The sequence below is a fragment of the Schistocerca nitens genome, chromosome 2, assembly GCF_023898315.1.
Source record: "Schistocerca nitens isolate TAMUIC-IGC-003100 chromosome 2, iqSchNite1.1, whole genome shotgun sequence".
In the NCBI taxonomy this organism is placed as follows: Eukaryota; Metazoa; Arthropoda; class Insecta; order Orthoptera; family Acrididae; genus Schistocerca; species Schistocerca nitens.
Genome location: NC_064615.1, coordinates 859,030,612 through 859,056,490, shown reverse-complemented (window position 1 = coordinate 859,056,490; position 25,879 = coordinate 859,030,612). Strand labels below are relative to the sequence as shown.

General features: G+C 40.3%; 1 protein-coding gene across 2 annotated transcripts in view; it reads right to left on the bottom strand.

Moving 5' to 3' along the window:
- Positions 1-14,643: 14,643 nt before the first annotated feature.
- Positions 14,644-25,879, bottom strand: part of LOC126237120 (uncharacterized) — a 331,755-nt gene continuing 320,519 nt past the window's right edge. Inside the window, exons 19-20 of one of the 2 annotated variants that reach the window (XM_049946935.1) lie at positions 22,910-23,045; positions 14,644-17,056 (exon numbers count right to left, since the gene is read on the bottom strand). In XM_049946935.1, coding sequence (XP_049802892.1) covers positions 17,006-17,056; positions 22,910-23,045 — 187 coding nt within the window. In that variant the 3' untranslated portion in view covers positions 14,644-17,005. The remainder of the gene's footprint in view (positions 17,057-22,909; positions 23,046-25,879) is intronic. The other variant, XM_049946936.1, reaches the window with a different exon arrangement.

Here is a 25,879-nt window from a genome sequence, read left to right as displayed (position 1 = left end):
TCATACAGCTCGTTGCACAACAATAGAGAGAGGGCACTAGTTATTCACACTGTCATGTAGAAATAGAGTATATGCTGCAGTGTGTTCTGGGAAATTTGCACATCAGTTCTGAGAGTGACTTCGATTAGGTGAGGGCTTTCAGATATAAAAGGGGTGATTTTGTATGGTGTAGGATACGAATTATGTTTACTACATTGACACGGTACACGTTGATATATTGCTGAGTTGGAGATCAGTTTCACGCACTAATATTCAAGCTCCTGGCACCAGTGGGAGGACACTGTAAATGAGTAGGTGTCTTTATGTATTTGATTATATGTATAGCACTTTGCGACGTTTTGTTGTCAGTGCAATATGGCGATCAGTGTAAAATGGTTTATTGCGCCTGAATGTCATGTCTGTAGAAAGAAAGAAAGAAAGAAAGAAAGAAAGAAAGAAAGAAAGAAAGAAAAGGTGGACAGTTCCTAGGACTAGGGAGCATGGTGACACATAGCATGTGTGAGTGTAGGCATATGACATTTTTTTCGGGTGCTGTACAGATATAAAAGGTAACTGCACTGTTTGTGTAAAATATGTATACAGGGTGTTACAAAAAGTAACTGCACTGTTTGTGTAAAATATGTATACAGGGTGTTACAAAAAGGTACAGCCAAACTTTCAGGGAACATTCCTCACACACAAATAAAGAAAAGATGTTATGTGGACATGTGTCCGGAAACGCTTGATTTCCATGTTAGAGCTCATTTTAGTTTCGTCAGTATGCCCTGTACTTCCTCGATTCTGATGATCAAATTGTAAATTTTCACTATCAATATGTGCGGTCTGACGAAAATGCACACGCAATTGTGCAATCACGTCATCAACACAGATTTTCTGTGAACGTTTGGGCAGGCATTGGTGGTGATGTCTTGATTGGGCCCCATATTCTTCCACTTACAATCAATGGAGCATGTTATCATGATTTCATATGGGATACTCTACCTGTGCTGCTAGAATAAGTGCCTTTACAAGTACGACACAACATGTGGTTCATGCAGGATGGAGCTCCTGCACATTTCAGTCGAAGTGTTCGTACGCTTCTCAACAACAGATTCGGTGACCGATGGACTGGTAGAGGCGGACCAATTCCATGGCCTCCACGCTCTCCTGACCTCAACCCTCTTGACTTTCATTTATGGGGGCATTTGAAAGCTCTTGTCTACGCAACCCTGGTACCAAATCTAGAGACTCTTCGTGCTCGTATTGTGGACGGCTGTGATACAATATGCCATTCTCCAGGGCTGCATCAGCGCATCAGGGATTCCATGCGATGGAGGGTGGATGCATGTATCCTCGCTAACGGAGGACATTTTGAACATTTCCTGTAACAAAGTGTTTGAAGTCACGCTGGTACATTCTCTTGCTGTGTGTTTCCATTCCATGATTAATGTGATTTGAAGAGACGTAATAAATAAAATGAGCTCTAACGTGGAAAGTAAGCGTTTCCGAACACACGTCCACATAACATATTTTCTTTCTTTGTGTGTGAGGAATGTTTCCTGAAAGTTTGGCCGTACCTTTTTGTAACACCCTGTATATTGCATTTTAAAGTTGCTGTGGCTTGTGTAAAATGTGTATATACTGTAATGTAAAGTTAATGTGGTTTATGTTATGGCAAGAGTGGAGAGGATGACTGTGTATACTATTGTAAGAGTCTTTCCGTATTTGACAATATGTATCGTAGTTTGTATGATTTAATTGTCAGTGCAATATCTGTGTAAAATAACCGCTGAAAGTCTCGCCTGCAAAAGGAAAAAAGGCAGACACTGCTTCGATATCGGCGGTATCATTAATTCGGTGGGTAAATTCGATAATAGCCAATAATAATGCTGGATTCATTCACATCCTTTGTGCTGGGATATAGGAGCCTATACATAGCAGTGAGAACATTTGCGTATGTTGAGAGCAGGAAGGATAGCACGTGATGGAGTGGGTAGCACGTTAGGTCCGTGAGGAAGGCTGCACTCGACGTTGTTGTGCGTTATTTGCGACAAGAGGTTAGGGCAATAATTTCCGTGCATACAAGCTGAGACAACACGTATACTCCTACAAAAGTTCACGTTACATATTCTGAGGGGACTATGCAATTTTCTAGAGTTCAACTTGGTTATTATTTTAGATAGCAACGTGGCTTCAGTATAACATTGAGAACGTTGCTAGTTGCACTTGCGATGATAAGTAGCTACGCGCAGCAGAGCGTCAACCACAGGTCATGCATGGTCCATTAGAATCGCTAAGCAGAAAGCAGCTTGTGCTATTCGGGAATGGATTTCTGCAGTGTCTTCGCCGGACTGTAGTTAGAGCGAGGTTAGCGACAAACCCACGCCCGTGGCCCTGCTTGGAGCGTCTGTAGTCTGTAAATAAGTCTTCGCTCCCATCCAATTGCATCATCAACGGCGCCAAGATGCAACTTTCACCTGCGTTCAGTGGGCAGCTCGCAACTGTGACAGCGCGCACATCCCTGGATGGTCGCACCAGGACCTGTGTCTAGGTGAACACATATTTGGATAGGAGTTTCTCAGAAATCAAGTATGAAAGGGATGTGGCTGCCTCATGCTTGCAGGACCCGATGGGGGGCCTGTGGTTTGACAGCTGATGGCCGCAGCACTTCGCGGTCCGGTGGGCAGGGTGTGAGGAGGCGGTGCTTGTGCACATTGATTGCATTAATTGCGAGCTGACCTGTAGGCTGTGCCATGTGCTATTGGACAGTTTACGAGTACTGACAAGGGAACCTCCCCATCGCACCCCCTCAGATTTAGTTATAAGTTGGCACAGTGGGTAGGCCTTGAAAAACGGAACACAGATCAATCGAGAAAACTGGAAGAAGTTGTGTGGAACTATGAAAAAAATAAGCAAAATATACAAACTGAGTAGCCCATGCGCAAGATAGGCAACGTTAAGGATAGTCTGAGCCCAGGAACGCCGTGGTCCCGTGGTTAGCATGAGCAGCTGCGGAACGAGAGATCCTTGGTTGAAGTCTTTCCTCAAGCGATAACTTTATTTATTTTCGTAAAGTTATGATCTGTCCGTTCGTTCATTGAAGTCTCTGTTCACTGTAATAAGTTTAGTGACTGTTTTGAGACCGCACCGCAAAACCGTGCGATTAGTAGACGAAAGGATGTGCCTCTCCAATGGGAACCGAAAACATTTGATCGCAAGGTCATAGGTCAACCGATTCCTCCACAGGAAAACACGTCTGATAGATTCTACACGACACTGGTGACGGCATGTGCGTCACATGACAGGAATATGTTGTCGAATGGCGAATGGGTAAAAAGATTCTTCTACCTTCTCCGATTTAGGATTTCTTGTGGATATGATAATCACTCCCAAAAAAGTGATGAAAACATAACGGACGGACAGATAATAATTGTCTGAAAAAAAAAATTAAAATTTTTCGCTAGAGGGCAGTCTTGAACCAAGGACCTTTGGTTCCACAGCTGCTCACGCTAACCATGCGGCCACGGGTCTCCTGCACTTACATACTCCTTAATGTTGGATATCTTGTGCATGGACTAATCAGTTTGTATATTTTGCTTCTTTTTTCGTAGTTCCACACAACTTCTTCCTGTTTTCTTGATTGATCTGTGTTCAGTTTTTCAAGGCCTATCCACTGTGCAACTTATAACTAAATCTGAGGGGGGTGTGATGGGGAGGTTCCCTTGTGAGTGTGTCTACAAATCACTGTGCTACATTATTTAGGAGCAGTTTGCAGGTCTGTACTGAAATTATTTCGGAAAACTGGGAGTTGTTTGCATGTATGCAGACAGCGTATTGTGACCCCAAGCACATTAGGGCAAGTGTTTTGCGTCCGTGTGATCAATATACTCCATCCCTAAATAAAATGTTCCAAACTAAATAGAGTGCACTCCTTCCTTACTCTCTCCAGCAGCCCAGCGCAGCCTGATTCATTTTCGCGCCATTTCCCCCCTACAGACCACCATCTGGTTGGTTGGTTGGTTTCGGGGAAGGAGACCAGACAGCGAGGTCATCGGTCTCATCGGATTAGGGAAGGATAGGGAAGGAATTCGGCCGTGCCCTTTCGGAGGAACCATCCCGGCATTTGCCTGGAGTGATTAAGGGAAATCATGGAAAACCTAAATCAGGATGGCCGGACGCGGGATTGAATTGTCGTCCTCTCGAATGCAAGTCCAGTATCTAACCACTGCGCCACCTCGCTCGGTCGACCACCATCTGGGATTAGGTCATAAGAGGGATGACAGTACCCTCTGGTGGCAGTGATGTGTACTAGGTCAGTTGGAGTTTAGATCTCATGGTGGAGACATTGCTTGCAAAATAATAAAGACTTATGTTTAGCATAGAGAGAGTCGTTTTCCCGCAATTTCGCCCCACCATCTTGGATTATGTCTTGCATTATGCACATTAGTACAGGTTAGCCCAACAACATGGGCTGGTAGGGGGGGTATGGCGGTCGGTTGAGGATCGTGGTGCAGACTTTTAACTATTTCCTTCAAAGTCCAGATGGGTGTGGCATTGGTGAAAATTGATTCCAAGTCCTAGGTTCTATGAAGTCGAATTATGTGACTAATGGAGTAGCCAATGGGAGAGCCGCATTCTGAGGGGGGGGGGCTGCTACACACAGGGAGAGATGTCCAGACTATATGGAGGGTTGCCGAGAACCTCCCATTTGAATTTCTGCGGTATTGCATTGTTGGGGAGCAGAATGACCCCATGGGTGTGATTGCCTGGTCGTTTTGATTTGATTGCTTGGAGAATGGTGGTCAATCTTTGCGAGTAACGATCGGCATTCACTGTTCTCCCTGTAATTATGTCATTTATGGTCCCCTTAAAAATGCTCTGAAGGGCAAAAGATTCACCTCAGATGACGACGTCCAGGTGTACGTGCGGAAATGATTGACATCACAGCCCCAGGAATTTTATGAGACAGCCATTCACTGCCTTGTGTCACAGTGGGACAAGTGTCTCAACAGCCAGGGTCAACACTTCTAACACACAGGTACTGGTTTCTGTACATATGCCCAGAGCTCGTTTCTTTTTGAATGCCCCTTATACTTTGTTTTCAATTCCATCAACTTTACAGATAAATAATCATCTTTCTTTTCCAAATGATGTGGGTGAACATCTCTAGTTCCTTAACCCTTGCATCTAATTCGTTGAGCAGTCTGAGAAGGGTCTGCACCTAAGCCTCTAGCTCCGTAACTTTGAGAGACTTGAGATTTTCCATCTATGTACAGACGCATTCTCTGTCTATGCACACCTTTCCTCTTGGGCTGAGTGCCTGCCATATGTGCGAACTTGTCCATACTTTTAACGTGTGTGTGTGTGTGTGTGTGTGTGTGTGTGTGTGTGTGTGTGTGTGTGAGAGAGAGAGAGAGAGAGAGAGAGAGAGAGAGAGAGAGAGAGAGACATTGGAAAGTTTTAAGAATGGACCCACTATTGCTTACTGGTTTGGCGGGCAGGTACACGTAGGGTGAAGAGTGGTCATTGCCTTGTCCCTGAACGACCTCTGACAGGAAACTGAGTTTCCTTTATTCAGTTCGTTGTGGTAGCTGGTTGACTGTGGGTCTGTTAGGGGTTGTTGCCGGATTCTGTCTGTGTGAAAATGGATGTAAAAACAGAGCAAAGAGTTTGTGTGAAATTTTGTTTCAGAACTGGGAAATCGGCTTCTGGGACTTACGAACTACTAAAAACAGCTTGTATGAGCCAGCCAAATATTTTTGTCTGGTTCAACAGATTTAAAAATGGCCGCAAATCATTCGAAGATGAACCATGGTCCAGCTGTCCTTCCACCTCAAAAACGAATGAAAATGTTGTGAAAGTGCGAGACTTAGTGCGCTCTGATCGTAGACTTACAATTAGGGAGACGGCTGATGAACTTAAATTTCTATGCAGTTCAGTCAATTTTAACTGAAGATCTGAACATGCATCGAGTGTCCGCAAAATTCATTCCGAAAGTGTTGTCAAGTGACCAGAAACAATACCGACTTGAAGTGTGCCAAGAACAGATGAATCAGTCTAATAATAACCCAGATGTGTTAAATAGGGTAAGTACAGTTGGTGAATTGTAGGTATATGAATATGATCCTGAAACCAAAATGCAGTCTTTGCAGTGGAAGACTCCAGGTTCACCACGACCGAAAAAAAGCACAGCAAAGTCGGTAGAAGGTGAAGACAATGTTGGTGATTATTTTTCAATTCTAGCGGAATTGTGCATCATGAATGTACCCCTTGAGGACAGAACCAATTAACTAGGAATACTACAAATGTGTCCTTGAGCGTTTGCGCGAAAAGGTGCGGAGGAAAAGGCCTGCATTGTGGAAAGACAGGAGTTGGGTTCTACACAATGACAATGCTCCGGCTCATCGTGCCTTGTCTATCGTTGAATTTTTTACGAAATTCAAAATTCCTGTGCTTCCACAAGCGCCATATTCCCCTGACTTGGCCCCTGCGGACTTCTACCTGTTCCCTAAACTGAAAATTTCACTGAAAGGGAAGCGATTTGACTAGATTGAAGACATCCAGGCAAATACAAGAGTGTCGTTAACACACGTCAGGAAAAAATTTACAGGAATGTTTCAGAAGGGGACTATTTTGAAGGAGACGTATCACAGTAGCATATAAGTACCACCATTGTACAATTACAAGCCCATTCTTAAAACTTTCCAATGACACCTCATATATATGATCCTGTGCCTGCTGTAATCATAACTAACAATGTTGTTGCGTCAACGTGGAAACACGTAGGGGGTCCTCTGCTGCGGAACAACATGTTCAACATTTTGGGCTGAATGGTGTTCTCCAAAACACTTGTGCCTCTGACAGCACTGTATTCTGCCGGCAGATCCGTCGCAGATCGCTGCCTATCCTGCTTTAGAGTGTGGACAAGCCTCTGATCCCTATGTTCCGTGTTGAGGTATGTCCAACTTCTTGTCCCTTACTAATGGTTTCAGCATTCTTCAATCACTTTCCATAGATGTTCATGAGAGTAGCATATGAACAGCTGACCAGCTTCGCCGTTTCCAAGACGCACCCTCCCAGGCACTTGACCACAACAATCTGGCTTTTTTCTAAGTCGCTTCAGTCGGCGGATTTCCGCCACTTCGTCTCTGCTCATTCAACGTCAAGCGTCCTCAGTGCCACCAGGCAGCATACAACCTCGCTGTGGGCAGTGAATACTGTTGGCTCGTCAGGGTATCGAAGTCTTACAGTTGCGGCACACTTCTTATCTTGGTGCACCTTGGGTCACTTAGCTCTTAAACCGACCCTAGTGACATGACAGCCACCCTGAAAGCTGAATTAAGACAGTCATTTCAGCTCCTTAAACCAAATTCCAAATTACCTGATGGCAACCTTTCTAGAACTAAGATAGACTATCTGGAGTAGTTGAACCTTAAAGAACTAGACAATCAATCATATTGAAGTTTTGCAAAGAATCTTCCGCCAGAAGCAGTTCATCTCAAATGCCAGCTAAAAGAAGTAGAGGATACAAGACTGACTCATGTGCGACTCGTGACACGACACGTTTTGGGTTCGCTTTAACGAGGTAGCAAATGAAAATAATGATAGTGTGAGTTTGAATCGATCGCAACTGTGACTCATATTTGGCGATTACCTAAAACGACACATTACCCGAATTTGACAAAGTTTGCCAAATTTATCTTTCAGCACTGTATACAGAGTGTAACAAAATGTACGGCAGAAACAGGCCGCCAATGCCCTCTCGGCCGCCAGTATTAAGATCGTCGCCACGGACCGGAGGGCGAGTCTACTGCACCAAGTACGTTCCAGTGTCATCAGTCGAGGTACAGAGCGAATCGCAGTAGCAGTTAGCTCCGCCGCAACCATAATTGTGAACACAGCGGATTTTGTACTTCACCAGCAGTGAGGCTAATGTGGGCTATACAAAAGAGCTTGTACCACAACGAATATCTTAAGTAAACTTTCAATTCTTTTGAATCAAGAACACAGTTAATCTATGCGTGCAGTTTGTGTTATAGAAAGATGATACTGGCCACCAAACAACATCCTCTCCTTGCTACCATGGTACAGCTCTACAGAGACGAGATGAAATAATTTTTATTTCGTGATCATGACTGCATCGATTTAGGAGAACCTTTATGAAATAAAGTTTATACTTCGCTGTAGTTGGTGTCATGTTTTCTAGAAGAGCGACGCAACCAAATTTACATTGTTTTTATTCAAAACTCCGAATATATTGTACAATATTTGAACCGCACTGACGTAAGAGCGCGAGCATTCACCGCAAGGTCAGAGATCTTAGTGGGTATTTTGCTTGACTGGGACTGGAGTGGCAATGAATGATGGGGGGAAATAGGAGCAGTCACCACGACGTCAGCTGTTTACCGCAAAGCGATTCTGTTACTGGATGAAGGGGGAAGAGAAATCGCTGCGAGCTGAGGTGAGGCGAGACGAGTGAGCCAGCTAGCGGTCGCATGAAAAACGAGCCATCGCTTTCAGCTGCTAACATCGTTACACACCTGCTCAAAATCCCAACACCGTGAAACGCCATAATAATACAGCCGCTATCAACGTGATTTAAATCGAAATAAAACAATTACCGTTTACGCATCCAGTACCAAAAAAATATACCTTGGTATATGTAAAGTAACAAAAAAAAGTCGAGATGATATTTGGAGGAAAATACTAGCTGCCATGGGGAAGTGAAAAACAATAACAATTAGTGAGTTGGTCAGTAATTAAAGAAAAAAAGTCTGGAGCAAGAGCCTTGAAAAAAGCTATTTTCGGACTGAGTAGCTTATTCTTGAGATAATCTTTGACTACCGTGTGTCTAGCACTTTCGGTTCGTTTTTGTGCTCCATCTTTGCAACAAATATTGACAGATAGGGAAGCACTTGCTAGAGCGCTCTCTTCATTACGTACTCTAGCCGTCGGATCACGCGAAACTTCAAGTGCAGCCGTTCCGATTCCATGGTTCAAATACACAAACCTATTCTGGCACGGAAATCCTTAAACGGGTTTTACAAGGCACGTAGAAACTGAATTATCTTCCAGAGTGTTTCCTTTACTGCGGACTTTATTAGGTAGAAAAATTGAAGAGAGTGAGTGTAAATACACCAAAGAAAATGTTCTAATGTGTGTGAAATCTTATGGGATTTAACTGCTAAGGTCATTTACACACTACTTAACCTAAATTATCTTAAGGACAGACACACACACACACACACACACACACACACACCCGAGGGAGGACTCGAACCTCCGCTGGGATCAGCCGCACAGTCCATGACTGCAGCGCCCAGATCGCTCGGCTAATCCCGCGCGGCTAATTAAAGAACAGCAAGCAAACATAAGGTGAGGCGTTTATTATGTTTCTAGGTGTCGACGGATACGTAAAAAGTGACATGATCATTATACTGGATGTGAAGTAACATAATATTTAAAACTTACAAGTAAACTCTACAAGTAAATCAACATCTACACTAGTACAGAATCTGGAATTTAAATTAAAATCGTATGTACAACAAAAGGTCTAAGTCCTAAAGCACTTCGGAACTTTTACATACAGTAGAGCGCTTCAGTTGTAAAGTTATTTGGAGGCAAAGTCATTCGTAACCAGCAGACGTCATAACAGAAATCCTGGATGGGAGAAGAGAGCAAGTAATGAGTAACAACCAATAGAGAGAGAGAGAGAGAGAGTGTAAAGCGAGGAGTGGGGCAGAACGGAAGTGAGGAATCGTATAGAGGATATTGTACATGTAAAATTAGCTAGAAACACGCAATAGATTATTGGATTATGACTGGTTGCTAAGTCTTGTCATTGAAAGATTCTTAAAGGTAAAAAAAAAAAAGCAGTGCTACTAATAATTTCCTAACTTAACAGTCAAACCTGCTTCTCTAGCCTTTCAAATCACCCAGTCAGTCATTAATCAATCTGAGTGCTAGGCTCACCTGATGAGTTCAGTTCTGCTCAAGTGCGGAGTGAAGATCCATTAACTGACAAGGGAAGTACCGCTCATTTATGTCAGATTTTGTCATGCGTAACAACGAGGCGCAGCCTTATTCGCATCTATTGTTCCACTCTCTCCAATAAAGGTCTCCCACCAACAAACACTGACAGTGCCATGTAGATTTGTTTTCAAGATAGATGGTTTTCAGATCCAGCAGTCAAGGAGTGGTTGGTTAAAGTACCCAAAGACCTTTGTAGTGCCAAATGTGGATTATGTCCACGGACTTTCATTAAGACAAAATCCAATAAGCTTGGCGCGAAAGCAGCTGTCATGATATGCACAGCAGGTTTATATGTCTACACACGACCGATAGTGGGGACTTCAACCCAGCAGAGAGATTCGACTTCCACCACCACATCTGCAGATTCAGCCGGACCAACAACTGCGACGTTGGTCGCTCGAATTGTTGCGCCTCCGCAGAAGAACCTCACCGAACGTCAGAACCTAGGGATAAACTGAGAGGACTTGATTGGATGCCAAAGGCGAAATATTGTCGTGTTTGGAGTGCATCCTTTCACCTACGTCACTGCGTAGTTCTGCGAATGACGTGTTACTTTCCCCCACTATGTTCCTTGATAGTGGTCGAGAGCACGTGTTTACGAAAGGACACAATTGTTTATACCGTGCGAAATGAACTAGCTCCTTTTTTTGTCTGACGTTAAAGCTGACCTCATAAATGCGTAATGTTTATTTGGTTTGCCGAATCCTTGAACAAGCTGTGCAAAAGAATACAGAAGGACATTCTAGTGCAGCACTGGAACATTAAAAAAAGTCTAGTGTGCTCCCGTCACTACGCATCGCCTTTTCTAGGCAGTTCGACGACCGCTAAGCTACTCAAGTCCCTCAAGAGAAAAATTCCCAGCGAAGCAATGAAAAAAACTTTTACATGTATAGATTGATGGCCTAATGTCAATCTTGCGTTCTTAAAGGAACACAAAAAAATTGTTTTATTGGAAATTGGAATTTATTGGCTTCACATTATTTGCGGCGCCTTCAAGTCCACAATACAGGAAACACAATGGATAATAATTCAGTTTTCACATGCCTTCACGAACTTTTTAAAGATGTCCCTGCCAGAAGAGCTCTGCACATTTCGACAACGGAATCGGAACTGTTCCCTTTGAAGTATTGCGCGATCTGAGGGCTGTAGAATGTGAAAGTGCTGAGCGAGCTCTAGTAATACTTCCGTTTCTTCTTCTAGGCTTCTGTTGTAAAGAATTATTGGAAGATAAAATTGGAAACATTCAACAAAAAGAACTGCTTGAATGAGGTCTGGACGAAATGTCTCAAGCATCAGAAATGCAGTGTGCCAAGAACTGCAAAAGGCAACAGAAATCCCGCTTTCTTGTACGGGCGAGCAGCTGTGGAGCGAGGACTCTTGGTCAACAAAGAGTTTCTCTTCAAGAATATGAGTGAGCACAGAATGGCGTATGACGTAGTCATGGCACACGGCGTAGTCCCTTATACACTTCACAAGAAACTCACGAGATCTCAAAAAGTGAGACGACAAGGAGTCCAGGAGAAATGATGATCTGACTAAAAGGAAGACTTTGAACAGTAACTTTTGTGACTAAAAATAAACTAAATTTAATAAATCAATAAGGTATTAAAATAAAGAATGACCAGAGACAAAATTTAGGAACATGAAAATTCTAAAATATTTTAAAAATGGGCAAAACATTTTATGAAAAAAATATCTTTATTATTTTAAAACGAAAGAAGGCAATTGAAGGTCTTTTAATAATGATTAAACTGCAAGCTTTTGTATTTAAATAAAAAAAATAACAATAAAATCAGAAAAATTGAGAAATGAAAGAGCTAAAAAGGCATTCTTTTCCTGGCTGAAAGCAAATTTTGGAGCGGTAAATATAGTAGCTGCACTTGACAAACGTTTTCGCTTTACGTGAGGCACCTATCGTTCTAGAACTGGACTAATTTAGTATGAAAGCCAGTTATGGACATCCTGCTATCTCTCACTTGACTGGTGCTGCCTTCTGTCGTCTATTTAAAGGATTACTTAGCAGGAAGGAGTAGTGAACGTTTGAGCTGTTTGGAGAAGACAAGGCAATTCACTGACCAAACAAGAACAAAAGAAGCAAACTCTTATTTCAACATATATGTTTCATTGCTGCAGTATTATTCAGCAGTAGTGGGCTAAAGTAAAATTCTTTATTAAACTATCAGTTCTTACAAGTCAAACTTACAAAAATTTTACTGAAATCTAAAACAAAAGTCCTGGATGTCCCGGGGTGTGTGTACACCCTGAAATAAGCATAAATAACAACATAAATGTTTACAATTAAATGACTGGCTGAGGAAAACAAAACTAACTGCTTAGGGAACAAGATTCTTCCAGGGTGCTTTAACTGGGTAACACTAGAGGCACATTACATATAATTACTAGTTCTTTTCTGCAGTGGGACAAGGCTTATGAAAAGCAAAGGGTTATCACCAGTGACCTGGCTATGGTGAGATTTGAGGTAGCTGGCTCAACCATGGTGAGCAGAACACTGGTCCCTCACACTGTTGACTAGGTGTTCTGAATTTCTGACTATCACGATGCTATCGGTGGTAGTCTGTGGATAAAGAGCCCGTGGTAAGAACTGGCAAAACCAACCACCTCAAAGCAGCAGTGCCTTGCAAGTCATTTTAACTCCTCCAGGATTTCAACAGAAACAACATAACTTCTGTCGCCACTACTCTCCTGTCGCTGCTCTTCTTTTCCCATGGTTTTCTCTCACCGATTGGTCTGTTGTACATTCTCCAGCCATTGAAGTGTGGCATTACAAACTTGTAGTTTGCACTCAGTCTTTCTTGGGCCAAGATTAGAACTTCAAAGTATTAAAAGATGCTTCTGGCCTTGGAAAAGTTTATTGCAGGGCGGCCAGGTTCCCACTGACTCATCATTTTCCACCTAAATCTTTGGTGTACTTTTTCCGCCCCCCACAGTCGTTCTCCAAACTGATGTTTCCTGTCCAAGTGGATAGCCTAAGTGTCATGGAGGAGTGCTAAGTCATGTGCTGACACACAGATCAAGATGTCTTTTCCAGGCATATTAAATCACTTCACATTCAAACATTTCTGTCATGGATGGCAGAATTGCTACAAATGAAACTGTTTCTTTCAGGCAGCTCCTCCTGTCATGAGAACTTGCTGAAAAGTAATGCCTCCAAATTTTCAATGTCCAAACTCTTGAAATTTTTAAAATAAAACATACTTTATTAACATTCTATATCTTTACTCTCCGTGTCTAAATATTTATTTCTCAACAAAGTCACCCTGACGACAAATATATTTCTCTCAATGACAGACCAGTTTCTTGATCCTGTCATTGTAGAAGGTTTGACTTTGTTGATGGTTGCACCACTTCATCAGTATCAAAGTGAAGTCCTCAAAGGTCTGGAAACAGTTGCTGCATGCAGTCATCCACTCGGTGCTCTGTCACACATGCTAAGGATAACATCACAGTTTCCTCCATTACGCGCATGAACAACATAATGTCACACATTACAGATGTCTATACAATCACCACCATACACAGCTTTCTTTCTTCTATGGAATTCAATTGAAGGCATCTTTTCTGAGTTGGTAACTCTTATCACAGCATGCTGCTTCCAACACACCTACATAGTAACACTGCACACTGCATAACATTTGCCATGTTATGGGTTACAATTCCAAGCTATCTAGTGGCAGAGGGCTGCAACATGCATCGTTGAAGGGCAAAATTCGACTGAGTTAGAAGCACAACATTTAATCGTCACTTGATAGGGGGGGGGAGTCCGAGGCATTACTTTTCAGCGCATCCTTGTATATAGAGAAATTTGTAATTAAAAACCAATGGCTTACTTATAATACATTAGATAAACATTTACTTGTTTATTCAGGATCACCATCAAAACTGTTTCTAAAAAAAAATGCAGATGCTCAAAAATAGCAATTGCCACATTTAACATATTTGACAGCAGAACTGTTTCCCGAAAATCATTTCTCACAAGATATAACAAAATTCGTTACTGAAAGTAACTTCTATTTTAAGGGGGTAACTATAGCCACACATTGTTCTTCCCCATATCTTAGTTTTGCAAAAATATGGTCAGTAAGCTAACAAAGTTAACTATTCCACAAACTGACAATTATGCACATTATCAACATAGCTCTCAGACACAGCAAAAAAAAAAGATACAATTTTATCCATTGCAATTACAAATATGGTTTAGTGCCCTATTCTTGGTACAGTATATCGAAAAATAACCAGGCCTTTCAAAATGCGGAAACTAAACTTTCATCTGAATTACAGACATTTGTGTGTCATTATTCAGAGATGAAGAATCATCCTTCTAAAACCATTCCATGAAATTAGATTTATCTATGATGTAAGATACTTCTGTAAGTGGAAATGTATTGCAGGAGCAGGGGCAAGAAATCGTACAGATGTTAGGGAACTGAAAATGGAGTGCATCTAACATCTACTTAATTGGTTCAGTAAGCACTGTTGAGTGAGTCTTAGGAATATTGGAAGAACAATACAGTACTACGATTTATTTGAGTTCAGAAATATTGTCAGTTCTGAAAAAAGTATACATTTACCATTTATTTCCTTCAGGAAGATACAACTGCCACCATTAATAAATGTACAGATTAAAACAAAGAGGCTTAAGGATATTTTTAAACTTACTGTTTTTCTTTTGTGTGTGTGTGTGTGGAGGGGGGGGAGGGGGCGGCGGCACCAGTCTTTTGTCTGCTTTGATGCAACTTGCCAAGATTCTCTCTCAGATGACAGCCTCTTGATCTCCAAGAATCACTAAAACCCAACTATTTCTTGCATATAATCGAACCTCTGTCCTCCCCTCCAGTTTTTACCTTCTACAGATCCTTTCCCTCTACTACCATGGAAGTTATTACCTGATATCTTAATGTGTGCCCTATCATCCTGTCTCTCCTTTAGTCAATATTTTCTACATTTTCCTTTTCTCTCACACTGCTATTAGTAGTATAGTTTTAGCCTTTTAGATGATATGATGGATAACTAGGCAATACTGCATGAAATGGCCTCTGAAGTATTGAATAAAGCTCCCTTTCAGACACAAGGTACTTTGATCCTAAAGTTAGCTACGTTTTCTCTCAGTTTTCACTGTAATGTGTAATGGAAAACTGTTGTGAGAGTGTTTTTAGGAGGGATTTAAATGTATGACCTATGTTCATTTAATAAATTCTCTCTGAATGGTGTGACTTGGATCAGTATTTATCTTAAGGGACACGATTTTATGGAAGGCATTTGGACTGAGAAATAAATCATTGTAAATTTCCTGGTTACGTTTCTCGGCTGAATGGAATAATTTGTCTATAGTTATTGGGCAGATCTGTCTTCTGGAAACATTTACCCTGAAAAAGATTTGTTAAAAATATGGAAAACACAGATGTCCAACAGCATTGTGGTTATGGTGAAAGCCTTGTCTGTTGTGTGCTATTTTGCCTCCAAGATAGCAGAAATCTTTATTTTTGTTTTGTGGGTAGTCCCAAATCTAATGTTGAATTTGTCACTAATCTCACCTGCACTGCTCCTTATGTATTTATTTGGTTTCTTTCATCCAAGTTCTATGTTCAGTAGACTGTTCATTCTGAACTTTAAAGCTGTTTGTGGAATATTTAAGTGGATACAGATTATGATTATATAGAGCCTCCAGGGTGGCAGGGTAGAGATAATGGCTAAGTAGCCCAGAGATCAAATACTGCTACTGCAAACACGGGTGTAAGTTCAGCCAATTACATATAAAAAAATTAGTGTTTATTACTAGAAATAACAGGAAATTATTTCTTAAGCTTTATACAAATTTTGAACTGAGGTAACCACGATAGTATTAGTGCTCTATGTACAGTAATTACAGTTCTAACATTTTAATCATGTAAGTCATGAGGAAAGGAACTTTTTTATCACAATAGTAAAAAGTTTCTTAGCAAGCATCTGCACTGCCAATGCTTGATGAAATTCTGGACAGTTGTATCACAAATAACTTTCAGTATTCTGCAGAAAGTTTCAAAGTGATACAATCAACATATGAATATCATATTTTGCCAGCATTGTTTGTGATGTTCCTTTTCTACACAGATCCAATAAAGCTAGAAATACATTGACATGCAGACAGCCACTGTTCTATGCAATGCTGCACTGAGACTGTTTCAGTAAAAAAAATCAGATAATTCTTACGAAACACCTGACAAAAAATAATTGCCATGAAAGTGCCATACCAAACAACAGAAGAAATTGTTATGAATCTGAAAAAGATCACATAAATGTTAATTTCAGACTCATACATTTCATATTTTAAAATCGTAACAGAGGTCAAAAATGGAAGAAACATTTAACAGAGACATTGATGAGCATGTAAATGCCGGTGGCATCAGCCAGAAATGAAAAACATTAGTCCAATAACTAGAACTTCAAATCTAATGAAAACAATTAGGTTCAGAGCAAAATACTTGAGATTACAATTGTCCAACAAATAAATTTCTAATGATCCTGCTCTCAAATACTGGTCTGTGCGGATACCACTTACGCGTGATTTATTGCCAATCCATCTACTATATTTCCTGTTTTTTTTCTTCTTTTTTTTTCTTCTTATTAATAAACATTTGATGTATAAGCATGAAAAATTTGTTCTATTCATGTATGTACTACAGCCTTTTATCTCTTCAGTGGCAATCAACATTTATGTTTTTTTTTTAAATTTTCACCAAATTTTATAACAATTTTTTACAGGTATAATACAAAAGTTTTTAATGATAAGACAAAAAAAATTACAAAAATAGGTGTCTGCAACAACTAGATAAACTAGTCTGCTGAATCACAGCCTTTGTTTAGTTATGTACGTAAATGTCACATGATTGTTTTTCAATAAGTGAAGAAATTGTCATCACATCACAACTCCAAGTGACAAACATCAGCCATGACCCACATGGCAGTTTACGTGAAACTAAAGTAGTTTCATGGTTGTTCAGTCTCTGTACCAATAATCATCCTCTGGGTTGAAATTCTCAACCTCTTCCTGAAAAATAAAAGTAAATTAAATTTTAATTCAACATTTCATATCTACTATGAAATGAAACCGGAGATAAAGAAACATTGGTTATATTTCACAAACTGTAGCTCATAGTCAGCTACAAGATTAGAAATTAAGGAGGGAGGAATAAAAATTGTCACTGACAGTCAGAGCTCAGATGACATGAGAAGATATGGAAAGACTTAATGACTATAACATGTAGGCAGCTGACAGACCACAACAAGAAAAATGTAGAGGTACAAATAACATTGGAAGTGGGGGGGGGGGGGGGTGGATGATAGAATATATCAATCAGCCTAACATTAAAAACTTGCACCAGTGATATTTTATAAATATTCTATTTTATAAATAATTTGAATTGTCATACAGTGTCTCATCAACAATGGAGGTTCCAACATCCTTCGATTATCTTAAAACATGTATATCACTCCAAACCCAAGATTTGTGTGGTCCTCCTGTCCTAAAATTGCAAATGGTTATGCTGACCTTCAGCAAGTCACAAACACTAGTAGTCCGATAATTTAATGATGAGTAACATGAAATGTTTCCACATAACTAGGACATGAAAACCCTTACAGAGTGATAAGTTTTCAACACACGTTCTATGGAAATGGAGTCTGCAGGACCTGTCCTTGCCATACATATTACCTTTGTGAGAAATCTAATGACATTTGCTGCTATGAACACTATTATGTTAAGAACTCTCTAGTATTATGTAATGAGTGTATAGAAAAGAATGATCTTTCGTAAAATCTTCATGTATCATACTTTTTAAACCAGACTAAAAAGTAAAAAAAATAATTCCTTGTAGTCTCATAAAGATTCCTAACCACACACACATACTCCTGAAAATTTTGATATTGAGTTTATAATAGCTATGAAAAAACATTAAAGATTTAAAATGAAAAACATGGGGCACATGCAATACATAACTGATGCACGACTAGTTCACCTCCTTACTATTATCTATGCATATGCTCCACATTTTTCATTTTAAACTTTACTGGTATTCTCATAGCTGTTAAAAAGTCACAATAACAGATTTTCAAGACTGTTTGCCTGGGGGTTAGGAATACTTATGGAGATAGGAAAAAATTATTTTACACTTTTTAGTCTGATTTACGGACGTGTTATACTAAAGATTTATATTTATTTTCCACGTTTTAGGCTTGTGCGTGTGAAATTTTTCCAATGGATTTTAAACACACTGAAGAGTTAAAATTATTCCCTGAAAATGTCAGGCATTGCTATCATACTAATAATATATCAACCTTTTGTTACTTTTCCTAAAAAATTCAATAAAGAAGTTAGAAAAATTAATGTTATATGATTTCTTTATAAGATTTTTATTTCAATACCAACTTTACACTCGCAGATTCACTCTTGTACGCCTACCTCATAACCCCCCCCCCCCCCCCCCCCGGCCATCTGCTTCTTCCCCACTCTCACTCTCCTCCTCTTCCTCTCCCACTCTCACTCTCACTGCCCATCTCCTACTCCCCCTCTCTCTCTGCTCAGATGTGTCATCTGCACATATACCCCTTGAAACTCATTCTGATACTGGCCGCACAACATGATGTTTGTGCAGTGCATTCTAGATGTCCTATGTCACCGCTTTTTTGTAACTCCAGCCTCTCCTGAACAGAACGATAAGAAAGCAGGCTAATAGAGCATTGTCATCCATTACTAAGCTATGTTTAAAATTTGAAGTCTTTAGCTCATCAGAAAGTTAGTTTAACATCACTTGCAAAATTTGTACCCAACACAGGGACAGACAAGAAAGTGACGTGGTAGAAACACAGACATACCACAAAACGCTTCCAAAATCTGACCCCAGCAGCCAGAGACTATGCTCATGTTTGTGTTTGTGTGTGTGTGTGTGTGTGTGTGTGTGTGTGTGTGTGTGTGTGTGTGTGTGTGGGGGGGGGGGTCTATAATCAGGGAGGAGGCCTTCTGACCAAACATTTACACATTTAGTATTCTTTTTGTTGTGGCTGTCTGCAACTCAACATCTCTGCTATATGGTGAGTAGCAATCTGTTTTTTTTGTAATATTGTCAAAGATTTAGTTACGTTGTTATAAACGGTCTGTGTATCTACCACTAGCACCACAGATGTCTAGGAGCTAGGTAAATCTATAATAAATCTATGTAGAAGAATGGTGAATTCCAAATAAATCTATGTATTATATCTATACTGACAGAAGCCACAGCACCTCTTAATCTGTTTTGTCTCATTTATGTCGTGAGGTAATGGTGAATCAAAACACTTTCCTTCACATATCCATATCTGTAGATCATGGGAGGTCAATAATGTGGAGTAGTGTCTGGGGGTCCCTGAAACCATATCCAGCACTGAGGCAGCTTGTCACTGGGGAATTATCATACAAATTTGTGCCAGTGTGGTGGAGCTCCATTCTGATGGAATATTAAGTCATCAGAGTTGTCCTCAATCTGCTAGATTTGCAACAAAATAGGTTCACTTTGGGGTGAGCCTCTTTCACACTCAACAACTGGATGAATGTTCTGAAGTCCTCATATCTGCACATTCTGTTGGTTCACTTTGTTACTAACATGAAATGTAGCTTCATCACCGAAAATTAACCTTGATAAAAATCTTGTCTTCCAGCAGAGCACTGCCGAAGCCAACATGTTTCCTTTTCATCACCAACCTGAAGACTCTGCACTAACTGTAGTCTGTATGATTTACAAACCAACACTCAACTTGACATTTGCCAGGCATCACATGATGAACTGTAAGTTCGCTACTTGTGCAATGAGGTAGACTTTAATAGACTATGCACAAACATCTGCTGAATACTTTTCACTCTTTCATCAGGAGTGCAAGGTTGACACTGACACTTTATCTTTGACATAAACACCCTTTGTCTTCAAACTGACAATATCAATGACAAATGTTTTTTTGGCAAAGGACAATCAATCCCAAAATGCTGACAAAACTCATGCTGAACTCTAATCACTGACTCACTATTGCTAACTATGGTACAAAACACTGTGTTGAGCAGTCCCATCTTGCTTCCAGCTGAAGGGGAGAACTCAGGATCACATGTCGTAGTTACTCTCTGAAACTCTAGGCCACATCTGTTGAATCAACACACATTCCCTGTGTGCCAAGACCCCTGTTTTGTAATTATTACATTACAAAATGAATGTCATCTTTTAGATACACCCAATATGTATGAACACCCTGGGCCAGGAAGCTAAAGAAAATTTTAAAATTAAAACAAATTAAATGTGATTCAGACAACAAAATGGTTGTTATGGTGACTACATATTAGAAAAACACAGCAGTTATACCTGATATATTAATTATTTTACACAAGTACAGTTAAAATATCTGAAGTCATACTATAACACTAAAATTGGTTAAATTTCCTTAATGGTGCACATTCAGAAGCAATTTGACTACCTCGCTCTTTTTAAAGTCAGCGCAACTGGACAGGCTTCTGACTCTCCTTGCTCTCATCCGATGAGTACAGGCACTAAACAGAACTCTAAAATGTGTACACTCCCCTCATTATTGTGTAAATAGTAAGCCTATCGTCAGATGAATTTATATGCATCATTAATGATATGAATATAATAGAAGGAAACATTCCACGTGGGAAAAAATATATCTAAAAACAAAGATGATGTGACTTACCAAACGAAAGCGCTGGCACGTCGATAGACACACAAACAAACACAAACATACACACAAAATTCAAGCTTTCGCAACAAACTGTTGCCTCATCAGGAAAGAGGGAAGGAGAGGGAAAGACGAAAGGATGTGGGTTTTAAGGGAGAGGGTAAGGAGTCATTCCAATCCCGGGAGCGGAAAGACTTACCTTAGGGGGAAAAAAGGACAGGTATACACTCGCACACACACACATATCCATCCACGTGCATGGATATGTGTGTGTGTGCGCGCGCGCGCGAGTGTATACCCGTCCTTTTTTCCCCCCTAAGGTAAGTCTTTCCGCTCCCGGGATTGGAATGACTCCTTACCCTCTCCCTTAAAACCCACATCCTTTCGTCTTTCCCTCTCCTTCCCTCTTTCCTGATGAGGCAACAGTTTGTTGCGAAAGCTTGAATTTTGTGTGTATGTTTGTGTTTGTTTGTGTGTCTATCGACGTATATGCATCATTATCATGATATGGAAGATATTTTCTTAAAATGCAACATATAGAATGTTAACATCATGTGTATAATCCGCTAAGTGCAATTGTTACATGTGATCCAATTCTGAAAGAGCACAACTGCTACAGATTTTTCATACCATAATTTGTATTGTATCATCAACGGAACACAGCCTTTCTGTCATGCAACATTTCTTAACACCACAGGACAGAATGAATGAGGATATTGAACTGAACAGAAGTTTGTTTCAAACAATTTATTTTATTTGGCTTCTGATCTTCCTCAATTCCCATGTGCTCTGGTACTCAAGAAAGGAGACTGCTCAACGATATTTTCCAAGTATCTTTCAAGTCCTGAACCTTGTTTTTCTTCTGGATACAACTGTTCCAACTGCTTGAAGGGCATTTAAGCAACAGATCAACTCTCAAATCTATAGATAGTCACATGCTCTACATATCTTCAAGATCACACAAACATATATCACAAATGCAAAAGTCACACCTTGAGTAGGAGAACACTTTAAGATATGGTCCAAGTATAAGTTTCCATGTACTCAGTTAAAATTGTGCTTCTAAGGTAGGAAAGGTAATAATTAACTCCAGAACAGTTCAATAATGTCACATTTCCATACCTACTTCTTCAAAGCTTATCTTTGCTCAGATCCCTCATGGCTGATGGAAAATTCATAACTACTCTGTTGCAAGTTGAAGTACAAGGAAATATGACAACAGCAAGACACACAGAATTTTACCTGTAAATTTTACCGGAAAGAATTGCTGCACTACCAGACGGAAACCAGCACTCAAAAATTTCTACACAGATGATGGTAATAAAGATGTTTCATCCCTGTAGCCAGTCCAAGCTCCTCATTTGCTCAAATGCAGTTAACTTACTAAGAAGATGGGTGACAAAATATAGCATTGATTTTGTCATAATACAGTACTTCCTTTAGCTATTATCATTCAAATCAGAAATTTTGCTATCTAACTTTCCTGCTCAAAAGCAAACAATGGGAAATTCAGGATGGAATGTAACAATATTACGGAAAGGATAGTTGCTACTCACCATACAGCAGACAGACACACACACACACACACACACACACACACACACACACACACATTCTGTGGTCATCTGTTTTCGATGAAGGCCTTGTTGGCTGTAAACTCACTCTGTGACAGTCTTTTTGCTGTGCCTATCTGCGACTCAGCATCTCCGCTATATTGAGACTAACAACTTTCATTTTTGCAAAAGTGTTAATTTCCGTCTTAAAAATTCAGCTATCTTCATACCTGAGATTTCTGTATTGGGTTTTCTTACATGCATCATATGGATCACTTTATCCATTAGTAAAGCTTCCAAGTTTAAATGAGAATTAAGAAGTAGGTTTGGACTAAAAGAAACGTGTATACTAAAAATCATTATAATTTGTTGTGTGTGCGCAAAATTTATCAGTTCTATCAAGAAAACTTACCTTGAGAGAGGGGGAGAGAGAGGGGGGTGGGAGACGGGGGGAAGAGAGGGGGGGAAGAGAGGGGGGAGGGGGGGGGAGAGAGAGAGACCCGACCCGACCCGACCCAACACACACACACACACACACACACCTTGTAAGCCAGTGTACACTATCGATTTCTGAACTTCATTAGAATAGTTACAAGTAAAGTATAAGAATAAATACAATGATTTGTATTTATACCTACCATCAGACCAGAAAAAATGGATACATCTGATATCTTTAAAGCTTTAAGTAGATCTGTCGCTGACCTCAAAGGAACCAAGTGAAGCACATCATGTATCTGGCCATTTGGCTTTCTGCTCTTTGTATTTAAGTCACAGCTGGAAAAATTATTACAAAGCAGTTAGTAATGTAATGTTATCTGATCTTCCACTACAATAAGCTATAAAAAAACTTGTAACACAAGCTATTAAAACACACTAAATAGAACTCTTGGAATTGCAAACAGACTTTATTGATACTAAGTGAAAAGAATAGCAAAAATACTGTCATATTATTGCTAACAACAAATTTAATGTCACTTCTGCAAATTAAAGTGATAAAAGAAATCTCTATCCAAGACTAAGCAGAGGAATATTTATTACTCCAGATCACATAAAACTGGACTAACCAACCAATTGATCTGGTAGGCTGTCCCCCACCCAGCATAACCACCTACCATCAGTGTCGCATCTCTGCTTGTGAAGTCTGTGGTAGCCTTGCTCAAGTAAAAGCCATTCCATGTGGCTTTTCACTATCTACGAAGTACCGTATACCTTTTTTTTAAGATAGCATCCCTAGTAAATCGAGCAGTAATGCCAACTGTCTGTAACTACACTAACAGTGGCAATGAAAAGTGGATATATTCTGAACTTTTGATGTTCAGATTTCTCAGCCTTATGGGCCAAAAGCTCACTTTGTGACAGTCTTTTTGTTGTGCCTATCTGTGACTCAGCATATCTGCTATATGGTGGGTAGCAACTATCCTTTCCATAATACTGTTAGATATTATTGTGGATTTTTGACATCTGGTGAGTGAACACATCTGTTATGAACAAGAACTAATGAAGAATGCTAAATACTCGAACCTGACAAAATTTTGTCTATATTATGGAACTTCAGATCTTCTCAGACAGAGGGAGATAACTTCATTTCTGTGTTATATAGCCTGCTTCGTACCTGTGGTAGTCAAAGATATTCAGACTTATAGGTAACCTATGAAACTTTCTTATCTACTGTGATATATGAGCGACTACAGATCTTTTCAATGAAATAATGCAATTATGTTAAAGGCCAGGTCATCAATAGCTGGCCGTATCACCTTGACAAAATCAAGTTGTGACCATGAAACTGGGTGGGATGGTGTTAACCCTTCTCCACATATTCGCCCCGCAATGCAACACATTTTTCTCAGTGACAATAACTTGGCAGAGACCTTGCATTTAAAAGTTTGCATGCTCACTGTTCAGGAAACATTCCACAGAAATCACATTACTGCTATTCCGGGAATGCTTGCCATCCACTGGTTTCAGCATTCAAAGAAAGACATTATAGGCGTGTGATAATATTTGACTCCACAATGAAACAGCATGTGAGACAGTGTCCTGTGCAGTATGAACTGCGGCTTCCAGGAAGTCACAACACACAATTAGCATCATCTTGCCCAATGACGATTGGATCTTCGCTTTTTCTGCCAGTACTGGATCCATGTTTCCACCACTTGCTTTGCTACCTTGTCTTAGTGTCCTTGTGATAAATCTAGTAGGCTTTCTGAATGTGTGTGAGCAGTCATGTAAACCAGTATTCAAGGATCTCTATCGTGTAAAATACTGAAAACTGACCTGTGACTGATTTTAACTTTTTCCAGTGTCACCCCAATTGTAATATGTTGATCTTAGAGCATAAGAGCCTCTATTTCTCTTGTGATTGCCGATTCTTCACAGTGTGATAGCCTGTTACTTTGTTAATCACCATTCAGTTTTATTTGACCACATTAGAAGTGCTTGTCCCCCCCCCCCCCACCCCCACCCACACACATGTATCATTGAGCCTTTCACTTGCTACAAACCAGCATGGATTGTTGCAACACTGTCACCCTTCAAATGCAGAAAACTAGTTGCCAAATGAGACTCCACTTTATCAGTCATTTTGTTCTGGATCCTCTAGCGGTGTGCTACAGTACTGTGGTGCGAGGGTTCCGAAGTGTACAGTGTGTACAATATTACTTGGGCCCCAGCTACACAAACAGCATGGAAGGGGAGGGGCCAACGTAATGGTGGAGGCTGCTGCAGGAGAGGTGTAAATTTGTACATCACAGCTCTTAGAGAGAGAGAGAGAGAGAGAGAGAGAGAGAGAGAGAGAGAGAGAGAGAGGGGGGGGGGGGCTGCCATTAACAGTACAAAAAATCCTCTGCAGTGTTGACCAAAGGACCATGGGAAGATGATAGGCCATCATGTCCTCCTCTGTTGCATGGCATCATTTGATTTGGATGTGGTACGGATGGGCCATGGGGTCAGCACACAACTCTCCCGACAATTTCGAAAACTGTTCCCTGTGAATTTTCCACTGCTCAATGTAGTGTTTGAAGTTATCATCAAAAACCACTTGACAAGCATAAGGTTCTTGGGCACCATTTCTTAACAAACGTTCTTTCTGTCCAAATCTTCAAGTAAAACCTGTTGAACTGTTCCTTTGTTGATTTTTACAATATCAGCAACAACACGTATACAATTGTCTTTCCAGATTAAATCTCCAATTTTTTCAATGATTCCATCTATTGTTGACACTGAGAGTCACCATAAATGTAATTCACCTTCAATCTCTTTTTCCTCACTCTTTGAACTGCTTAAACCACTTAAAAACTAGAGGGTGGAAGACATTCATCATCATATCTTGTTTCAATATAGAATGGGCCAAGTTTAACACAAATTTCACATTAATCTGTTGCTCTTTCAATGGACAGTATGTACATGGTCTGGAACAAACGAATGTCAGCAGGTGAATGGGTAGTGGGAATATTACACGGCAGTGTAGCGTTTGCGTCAGGCCCACGCTGTTTGTCTGTTAATATAAGGGGTACAACTTTGCTTCCGCCATTTGCCGATAGGTGGCTACAATGGTAAGTAACAGTCGAAAGAAACAGATTGCAAACGTCAGGCAGTTAGCTTGGACCTCA